Genomic DNA, 9,706 nt, shown 5'->3' with positions numbered 1-9,706 from the left:
CTTTCCCGCCCGCGGGGGCTGCTGGGATAGCGGAAGGGGCAGCCGCTCCACGTGGGAGAAGCGGATGGTGCTGCCGGTATCCAGCAACCGGGGGTTGGTACGGGCACGAGGTGGGCTCAGCCGGGATCGGATCGCTTTGCCCGGCTTGCATGCTTCAGCTGGGGCTGTAAGGGAGGGATGCTGGGCCTTAACAGCCTCTGTGCGCTTTGGTTTGGCGTGGCTTGAAAGACTGAAGGTTGAAACGGGGAGTTTTACCGTAATAAGCAGTTCCTCTTATTTTTTCCAGTCTCTATCTACGTTACATGAGAGATGTCACTTGTCATGCAGTCTTTTCATAAATTTAAATGCTTATAAGATGGGGTTTTTCCATTTAAAATTGTATTTAAATGAATTTAACCTAAAAAAATAGGAGGCAGCGATTAGTCGGCTTGTTTGTGCTAATACTTAAAACTAATGCCTGTGCTAATACGTAGAACTTGTTTATTCTATTTCCAGAAGTAACTCACCTGGTTTGTTGGCCAAATATCTGCTATTCTACCTGCAAAGCGCTCTTCCCCATAGCAATAACTACATAAAAACATCCTCTATAAAAAACAAGAAAAAAGTTGTGTTAGTATTGCTCTTAGACGAGTGTTTCTGGCTGTAATAAATTAAACTTTTTTTTGTTTACTGTTATTCCTGAAAATGGATTTCCGATTTAATTTTTTTATTGACAAAAATGAGAACGATGAACCAGACGCTCTGGGTAAGGTGGACTTAGAGTTGCACTCACCAAAACACAAGCAAGAATCCACAGGAAAGAAGCAGCAAACTGCTGCTACTGCGGCAGGTGCCAGCCTGAAGCTGGGTGCTGATGCACAGCAAGATGAGACACCGTCAAAGTTCTTTAAAGCTGCCAAGGAGCACAGTATACCTGAAGATCCCAACAAAATATTGGAAAATAAAGTAATGGAAATTACATCAGGCTTGTATTCGGTGAATGTGTCTGTAGTGGAAACTATGTGTTTGGATGGTGTGGATGCAGAAGGCATCATATCTAAAAGTGTTTCTTCTCGCTCTGATCTCATCCCGGGAGTCTATGAAGGAGGGCTGAAGATCTGGGAATGCACCTTTGATCTCATAGACTACTTTTCCGAGGCTGAAATACAGTTTACCAACAAGGCTGTGTTGGATCTTGGCTGTGGGGCAGGACTGCTGGGAATCGTTGCTTTAAAGGGTAAAGCTGGAAAAGTCCATTTTCAGGACTACAACAGCACAGTGATTGATGAAATAACCTTGCCTAACGTGGTGGCTAATTGTACAAGCAAAGGCAGCAGGCTGGACGGTAGGGACAACAGAAGAACCAACAAGCCTCCTTCAAAGAGGCCCAGGAAAGCAGAGTGCTTGCCTGATATGCTCACCAAATGCAGATTTTTTTCTGGGGCATGGTCTGAAGTCAGCCAGCTCCTGCGAAGCAGCAACAGCTCCTTTTCAAAGTATGACATAATTCTCACATCTGAGACCATCTATAATCCCGAGTACTACAGTGCTTTGCACAATACACTGGCTGAGCTCTTGGATAAAAATGGACGCGTGTATTTGGGAAGCAAAGTACATTATTTTGGTGTTGGTGGTGGTATCTCCCTCTTTGAAACATTCATTGAAGAAAGGAATGTGTTTAGGACCAGCATAGTTAAAACAATTGATGAAGGACTACAGCGATGTATTATGGAAATAGCCTTTAAAGATTCCATTTAAAATGCAACCACCGGTCCTTCAAAAATATCAAAGACAAAATATTTTAATCCTCGCATCTCTGCTTTTTCCTCTGTTGTGTTATTCTGGTTTGACAAATTAAAGATGCTTGTTAGAAATGCTTGACAAATTCTGATGTCTGAGAACTGAAGGACTTCTGATTCTGGTTTTGCATAGAAAAATGGAGTTCTGCTTAAACCAGCATCTGTTTATGCCAAGTAATTGTCATTTATATGTATTTAAAAGTAAAGTAAGTCGCTGTCCCCAGTCCCCCTCTCACATTCTTTGGCAGTGCTAGAACCGTAAGTCACCGTAAGTAAATGAGATCATTTAACATCCCAATACAGTGCAAGCAGCGGTTCTCAAGGGTGAGAAGAGTTTTAACTGCTGCAGCAGATTTCAGAATCATCTGCGTATCTGTGTGCCCGGCTGCTTTGCCACCAGAGGGGGTTGGATTTATTACTTGGGTTCTATTCTGCTAGCAGTCTCGCAAGTCATTGTAATGTTTCCACATGTAATGCACACGACTTTTATTCATGCCTTTGAAAAAGTATACCAGAGAATATGCACTACCGTGGTCTCTGAATTTTTACATTCAGATTTTGATGTATCACTTCAGAAATTGTCAGCAAGTAACTGGGAAAAGCTATACTGGTTTTAGAAATTAGTAAAATGTTTCTGTTAGTGGCTCATATGCTATGACCCATTTTCAACACTTGCTGGGGGGGTACTATTGAATGCTCACACCTCTTAAATCTTTTCAGCAGTTTGGCTGGGCAGCAAGCATTCAGAAAAGCTGTACAAGTCACTCCTTTGTCCTAGGCTGAAGAAATTACCTTACTAAAAATGCAAACAAACCCAAAGAACGACAAAACCTGGTCCCGAGTGCTTAGCATCACCCACAATTCACACAAAAAAATCCATTGCATGTTTTGTTTAACCAAAACTGGGCAAAAAGCTATTACACAACTCCTAATGTGTGCATCAAAGCTACTGCTTATCATGCACTGCTTTATTGGGTGCCTTTGCAAAAATATAGATAGCCAACCACTGCAGTAAACTGCATGCAAGGATACTCAGTGTAGGGAGGACAATAGCCTAAGGGGATGGAAAGAAACTTCTGACAGTGGTGACCTAAGTCACTTTATTACATAAAGATCCTGTAGCTGAAGATTTTTGTCTTCACAGTGCAAGACACCCAAGTCAGAGGATTTCCCGTACTTTACAGAAGAGCCTTAACAACTACTATTGTTTCAAAAACAATTGTAAGTAGACTATTTTAAAGGGATGCTTTGGAAACTACTGAAGTTGCTCTTTTACAGGAGAGAGAGAACAAAAGCAGTCAGTTGTGTCACGGCTGTGATTGCGCTATGGAATTTTTCTGCATCAACTCTGAAACTTAGTGATGATAGCAAACTGCTGACTATAGATTGAGGAACAAAGGGAAGTTTAGCTTTGGCAGATCAATAAAGTACTGTTAACAGTTCTTTTTTGTCACAACTGAGAAGCTGAAAGCAAACTGACTACCGCTTGCCATTTTTCAAGCCTCAGTCATAAGACAAATTGTGGCTTGTACATAGTGACTGAATAGCGTGTTCTACACTTACTAGGTCTACTGCTCTTTCAGAGAATGGTACCTGAAGCAATAAGAAATGTTGACCACTATGACAGTGAATGTGGTTAGGAACAAGAATCTTAGGTATTTTTGTATGAATAAATGAAGGTGGCACTCACTGTCTTGGGTTTAATATACTACTCCTTTCCTCAGTATCCTTTTATTCTTGGATTGCTGAAATATGGCTCTGTTTTCATGCAAGTACGAAATCGGATTTTTTTGGACTTTGAAGTGAAGACTGCTAGAGAGCTACAATCTCATAGTGACTGCACACCTGCAAAACAGGAAAGCCAACAGTGTAATTAAGTTCCCGTTTCAGAATTAAAGATGCGAATAAAGGATGCTTTTCTCAGGTGAAATCAGCAAAATCAGCATTGGCTTTTCCATAATTCCAGATGAGTTCTATTCTGTTCTTGAAATTCAGCAGATGGATGCTGAGAGGGAGCAAAATTAATACATTTGGGTTTAAAGGCTGGTGGTTCTGTTGGTGTTTCAACATCAAATATTACTATTTTCCCTAATCTACATTAAGGCTTTCTCTACCTGCCAAATCATCACCACCCTGGTGACCAGTTTCCTGCTTCTCCTCATGATCTGGAATAAAAATATCTCACTCACTTGTTATACTTATGTAATTACTTAATAGCCAAAGAAATCAGCATTTCTCCAAATGACATTGCAATAGAAAATAACAGAAGTGGGAGGACCATCAAAAGTATTTTTTGATGACTCAAACCCTTACACCAGGCCCAATTTCTTGTATGAGGAAACAAAGGTAGAGATCAGCTGGTAACTCAGTTTACCAGCTTGTTCCAAATTACCACCACTCTTCTCCCCTTGACCCACCCCCTCACTTTTGGAAAGAGTCATCACAATAAGAAGTCCAGTCTAAATTATGTCTTTCCCGTAAGTATTGTGGAAAGAAAGATTAAAATCAGTCATAAAATGTCTCAGGAAACTAAATTAAAAAGCTTGTTTGTTTTAGCAGACACTATCCTTAACTGATGACTTCCCTTTGAAGACTATTTGCTAGTTTTGGGAAATGAGGCTAAAAAAAAATGGGCTTTCTGTACTGGCAATTACAGGTATTTTACTAAAGCTTAGGGGAAAAAACCCATGAGGAAAATCAGAGTGGGAAGTGGCCAATTTGCAAATTATTGACCTGTATGCTATTCTTGGTTACTAGGTACACAGACATTTCATCATGTTTTGGAATCAAAATCTTAAGAAAAATCAAACCTTCAGTCAATGTTATCACAGCATTTGAAGTGGTGCAGGCAGAAGACCAGTGCACAAGAGCATAATGAGAAGCACAAACAGCAGATGCAGAAGTGCATAGGGGTGCTGGAGAGGAAAGTCCAGGCTGCATGGTGGGGGAAGCAGGTGCCAACTAAGAGACCTGCAGCACCAGGTTCAAGAGATCCCACTCCCAGGTGATAACTGGAACTCTTCTAATGAGGAATGGGCTGAAAGGTTTGAGGACAGGAAAAGGAAATTCCTCTCTGCCCAAGCAATTAAATCAAAGACACAGAAGGGTGACATCAGATGGATAATTAGCATAATAAGGTAGTAACAATGGGATTTTTTGTGATGGAAACTGGACTAAAGCCTCTCAAATTTCACAGTTTGTACTTTAAGAGTCATATACACATTGAAAAGGAAAAGCCACTCCATACTGCCAGATAGTAGTAGATCAGTGCAGTAGGAACCACAGCAAAGGGAAGAACCAGGATTTATATGCAAATACCTCTTGAAGACTGCAGGTCAACAACGTAAGCTTAAGACCAAAAGGAACTCCCTTGAAATCCACAACAGCATTAAAGAAAGACTTGCAGGAAACATAAGTTGCAATTCTAAGAAGTAAGTTAATAAATGAAGGACAAAATCTTGCCACAACAGGAGGATGCAGGTGCTGTAAGTTAATTCAGACACTGCCTAGGTGTGCTGGGTCTGGCCAGGAGGTCGTTAACTAGAACATAATTATTGCTATAAAAAAAGGGAAAAGCATCATTATACTCATGGGGAATAAAAGAAGTACAGGAGAATCAGAGCAAAAGAAGGGTTGTCACAATTTGACAGTGCCATCAGTCTGCTAAAGGTAAGGATTTTACAAGAACACAAAAGATCTCGATCATTAGTCATGTGGAACATAAATACTGAATTTTCAATACCATGGAGTAAATCAGAGATTTAGGTGAAGAAGTGTAACAGCCAACCCTCCTCCCTTCTTCCCCAGGTTTTGTAAATCTGGTAAAGTTGGAAAGCCTAAAGAACAATACAAAATAAAGGAAAGAGAAAACACTATGGTCAAAAGACCAGGTAATAGGTTTGGTACTGTGGTGCATAAATTGATGGCAAAATCCTAAAGGTATCTACAGTAGATCAGTGAGACAGCACTGGATGAAGACAAACGGGAAGGTAAGATGTGGGAATGTTTAATTAGATGGCATGTCAAAAGGAGAGGAAGAAGGCTTAGAACCGCAGATTCTGCACAAAGGAATGATCTGAAAAATAAGATCTATCTGGGGATACTAACCATATTATGAATTACAGCAGAGTCCAGTTTCTCCAGGTTTATGGTAACGTACATAGAATACACATTCAATTTTATTTGTCAAAGTACAGCTCACAGTTTCCAGTTTTTAAATGCCTGTTTTGCTTGAAAGTAGGCAATTTATTTCTTGTCATCTGACCATGTAATTTCATAATCTGTATACACTTTTTTCAGTATCTCTACAGTCACCGAATGATCTGCTTTTCCATAGCCCTGCAAGAAAGAACAAATACTTATTAGGCACGTACAGAAATTAAGTCCACAGAACCATTCAGTTCTTGTCAACACAAATTATCCAGTTATGATTTGGTACTTTAAGTAGTTCATGTGCAAATCAAATACAGGCACTAAAAGAGTTATTCTTACAGTATCATGTTTTATTTTTCTGTTGGCGTCTTCAATTCACCCCAACGCCAAGTTGTAGAAAATAAATGAGATGGGGTCAAGTAATAGAGGATGCATTTTCCACATCATTTCTCCAGCAGAAGGCTCGTTTTAAAATGTTCCCAACCCCTTAGCCACCATATTTATTGAGTGTTCTTTTAAACCACAGAGATTTCATTGACCCACCCTAATGTATGAGTATGCAAACATCTGATCTGGCTCAGCTGAAGAAAAAAGGAATAAGCCACCACACATGAGAACATTTGAGTACTATTCTAGCCACTAAAGAAATCACAGTCTTCATGTTTTATTTATTTGCAATCTTGCCTTAGCTGGTAATGGCAGAATTTTAAGTATCTGTGGTCTTCAGCCACTGCAACTTCTAACACTGACCTAAGGCAATGTCAGATGACCCACATGATTTTTAACCCTCATTTACATCACTGATCAGTGTTGCTCTTTCACTGAAACTTAAGACAGCTGCGCTAGAAAGTGCCTTTCCTTTACTGATGTAACTGGAGTTATTATCTTGATTTCTTATTTCAGAACTACAAGTAAGTTTTTTCCTGTCAAAAAGCCTTTACTGCACAGTAGTCTAGTCTACTGATAAAACCCTGTGATTTACAGATTACTTTCTTTTTCCAGTAACATTTCACGTGAAACTTAACTTGGGAGATTGAAAAAACAGCTCAAAATTGTATTATCAAACAAAATATGTACTCTTACTCATCACTGACTCTGCCCCAAGAGGAACAGCTTATGTAAACCACCATTTAAACCATGCAGGTTAAAACTGATGCATCATAAAATACAAACTTTTTAAAAATACTAGATAATATGGTTATGTCAGAAATACCACACCCAGCATTTTTAATGGCAAATAAAGATCACACAGTAGCTGGACCAAGGCCCTGCGGCTAGAGATGCGCTATTCCTGCTCTAGCAGCAAGACTAAAAAATTCTGAGCCAAGATATGCTAACTTCCATTTCTAGTCTTGAATATAACTTAATGCTGGTATTATGCAGTGTTAAGTTATTTATTACTTTTGGTCTCCTGCCCTTAAAACTATTGTCTTTCTAATCTATCTCACAAGTGAGCCAGGCAAGTTTTCTCATTAATGTTTACACTGGGATTCAAATAGCCAAAAGCCACCATACTATAAACAAAAATCCCGGAACATCAAAGACTAAAGGATTTGAAGGAATACAAGAGATTCACTTACAGTAGAGAGCCCGAATACCCTTATTTTCTTGTCTTTGCTATTATGCTCAATTTTCCCTCCTCCAAGGCACTTGCACTCATATCCCAGCTTTTCCATCTCAGGATTTACTTTTTCAAATATATGATCTGCACAAGAAGAATGGTTAGAGACATTAGAATACACAGGAGGCACCAAATGCTCTAGAACTATTCTTTTCAGCTGTTTTCCACTCATTTTCCTCCAGTGCCCTTCTTTCACCTGTGAGAGGTTTCTCTTGCCAGACATAGAAAAGCTGTTTCATTAAAGTTCGCTAGGTCAGACTTTACTTAGTTAAACAACTCGTTCTCCTAAATGAGGTTTATCAGGGTTGGCAATGGCACCTGACAGAGGTATTGGCCCACTTTTCATATTCACACCTATAAAGGGGAAAAAAGAGGCTCCTCAGTGTCCGCTGACAGCGCCCACCGCAGGCTGGCTCCCCCTCCGCCTCACATTCACTTGGGAACCGGCAGCCACGTCCCGCACGGTTTTGTACTAAGCTATTTATTATTTTTAGTTATATGAGAGTTGCCGCCGGGGAAGGGGGCCGGCTAACGGCCGCGGGGGGCTGTCACCCCCACCCCACCCCCCAACACCCCCACCCCACCCCCCAACACCCCCACCCGCGGCCTGTCACGCACTGTGGAACTCGGCCGCCTTGGTGCCGCGGACGATATCGCGCCGCTCCTCGCCGCCCGGGCGCTGCAGGCGCACCAGGATGTACTTGAACGTGCCCTCGGGATCGATCTCCACGTCCCGCACCGCCGCCATGGCGGTGAGGTGAGGCGAAGCGGGCCGCTGCCGCGCGCGGGGGCGGGCGCTTGGCGGGAAGGCGCTGCTCGCGCCCGGGGGCGGGGCAGCAGCTGCCGCTCGTCGTGAGGGAAGCCGCCGGGCGGCATGGCCTCACAGGGGCGGAAGGGGCGCGTTACCCGTTAACATCGGCCGTCCAGGCCTCAGGGGTGACCTGGGTCATGTTTCCCTTCCTTGGCTGCCGTGCCTCCTCTCCCCCGCATCTTGGAGCTGGGGCCTTGCAGCGGGTACCTGCCATTTGGAGGGCAAGGCGTCTATACTGGGGGGGGAGGGGGGGGCGAGGAATGGAGAAGGTCGTGGAGATGCAGGTAGCTTAATGCCCCAGCGTTTTGTAGCTTACATTTTAAGTAAGAGACACAAATTTACCTCATGTTTGCCTTTATGGGTGCCACTCCAGTTGGGCAAGAATCACACATTCAGCATGAGATCACATATGTCAAGAATTACAAAGATGCACCGATTCACTGCAGATTGAATCGATGGTATTTAAAAGAAGAAAAAATTGTTTCATTGCAGTGCTGAAGTAAGAGCATGGTCTTGTATTGAGTATTAGTGCTTACTCCAAAAAGAGAGAGTCCCTACATTTTAAAGACTAGAAGTTTTTTTAAAAAACTTAATGTCTCCCAAACTAGTTTCAATATAGCTGTATCTTTTAAGTGCTATACTGTAGTTCACTTTTAACTGAACTACTTTATTCTTTTAATACGTACAAGAGTAAATCATTGTTGACATGAGTTTCTCCATCTGTAGTAGTTTTACAGTATAAAAACAGTGCTTGAACACAGTGTACTATTAGTTTTTAATGCATTACACCTTCTATAAAGAAGAGTACATATCTAAATACAGCATTTAGAGATACTTAACAAGTATAACTTTTGGATTAGAATTTGTTTTCTGATTTATTACTTCACAACTAAGTTATTTAGTAAACTATTAGCTGTCTTAAGCCTATAAAAAAGTTATTTCAGATGCTATTGTCAGTTACTTTTTTCTGGGCACAGAGCAGTACCAACATGATGAGGAAAACAACCAGAGCCCTTGTAAAGTAAACTAAATCCTTATTAGTTAAATCTTAGGAGCTGAAGGGGTGAGAAGGGCTTTAAGTAGAAACCAAGCCTACTGTCTCAGCTGTTCTGGATTTGCCAAGGCAGACAGGGAAAGTGATAAAATCTGTGTCTGGATGAGATGCCCTTTGGGATTAGGGTTCAAGCATCACTTCCTCTAAAAAAAGCTCAAAATTAATGTATTCCCTTGAGTAGGAAATTGAGTAAAGGAGGTAGGAGACCGTATGGATGAGTAAGGGGCTTCTGACAAACATCCATCAGAAGGAAGAAGTTTATGGGATCTGGCAAAAGGGACAGGACACTT

The 9,706-nt window shown here is 41.4% G+C and overlaps 2 protein-coding genes across 4 annotated transcripts; one reads left to right on the top strand and one right to left on the bottom strand.

The window, feature by feature from the left end:
* Positions 1-11: 11 nt before the first annotated feature.
* METTL18 (methyltransferase 18, RPL3 N3-histidine) lies at positions 12-3,969 on the top strand. 3 transcript variants are annotated; one of them, XM_027800657.2, is made up of 2 exons: positions 12-97; positions 496-3,969. In XM_027800657.2, exon 2 carries the CDS (start codon positions 685-687, stop codon positions 1,735-1,737), a length of 1,053 nt encoding a protein of 350 aa, XP_027656458.1. In that variant the 5' UTR covers positions 12-97; positions 496-684; the 3' UTR covers positions 1,738-3,969. The 3 variants fall into 3 exon arrangements, with proteins under 3 accessions (XP_027656458.1, XP_005435943.1, XP_027656459.1); XM_005435886.4 differs by having other exon boundaries at positions 20-93; XM_027800658.2 differs by having other exon boundaries at positions 23-76.
* A 1,938-nt stretch (positions 3,970-5,907) lies between these two features.
* LOC129737167 (14 kDa phosphohistidine phosphatase-like) lies at positions 5,908-8,363 on the bottom strand. Its single transcript, XM_055724365.1, has 3 exons — positions 8,170-8,363; positions 7,511-7,635; positions 5,908-6,116 (listed from the first exon to the last, which is right to left on the bottom strand). The coding sequence occupies exons 1-3, from the start codon at positions 8,297-8,299 to the stop codon at positions 6,024-6,026; spliced, it is 348 nt and encodes a 115-aa protein (XP_055580340.1). The 5' UTR covers positions 8,300-8,363; the 3' UTR covers positions 5,908-6,023.
* Positions 8,364-9,706: the final 1,343 nt, after the last annotated feature.

Source organism: Falco cherrug, chromosome 12 (assembly GCF_023634085.1).
Source record: "Falco cherrug isolate bFalChe1 chromosome 12, bFalChe1.pri, whole genome shotgun sequence".
NCBI classification, from domain to species: domain Eukaryota; kingdom Metazoa; phylum Chordata; class Aves; order Falconiformes; family Falconidae; genus Falco; species Falco cherrug.
The sequence above is the reverse complement of the archived record's forward strand: the minus strand, read 5'-3'. Positions and strand labels throughout refer to the sequence as shown.

Bases quoted from the DNA above. Each gene is read 5' to 3' on its own strand.
- METTL18 (XM_027800657.2), top strand. From the start codon at position 685: ATGGATTTCCGATTTAATTTTTTTATTGACAAAAATGAGAACGATGAA.
- LOC129737167 (XM_055724365.1), bottom strand. From the start codon at position 8,299: ATGGCGGCGGTGCGGGACGTGGAGATCGATCCCGAGGGCACGTTCAAG. The intron at 7,636-8,169 runs GTGCGTGACAGG...CTTCTTGTGCAG, and splicing joins CAAGGCGGCCGAGTTCCACA to ATCATATATTTGAAAAAGTA. The intron at 6,117-7,510 runs GTAAGTGAATCT...TCTTTCTTGCAG, and splicing joins GGGTATTCGGGCTCTCTACT to GGCTATGGAAAAGCAGATCA.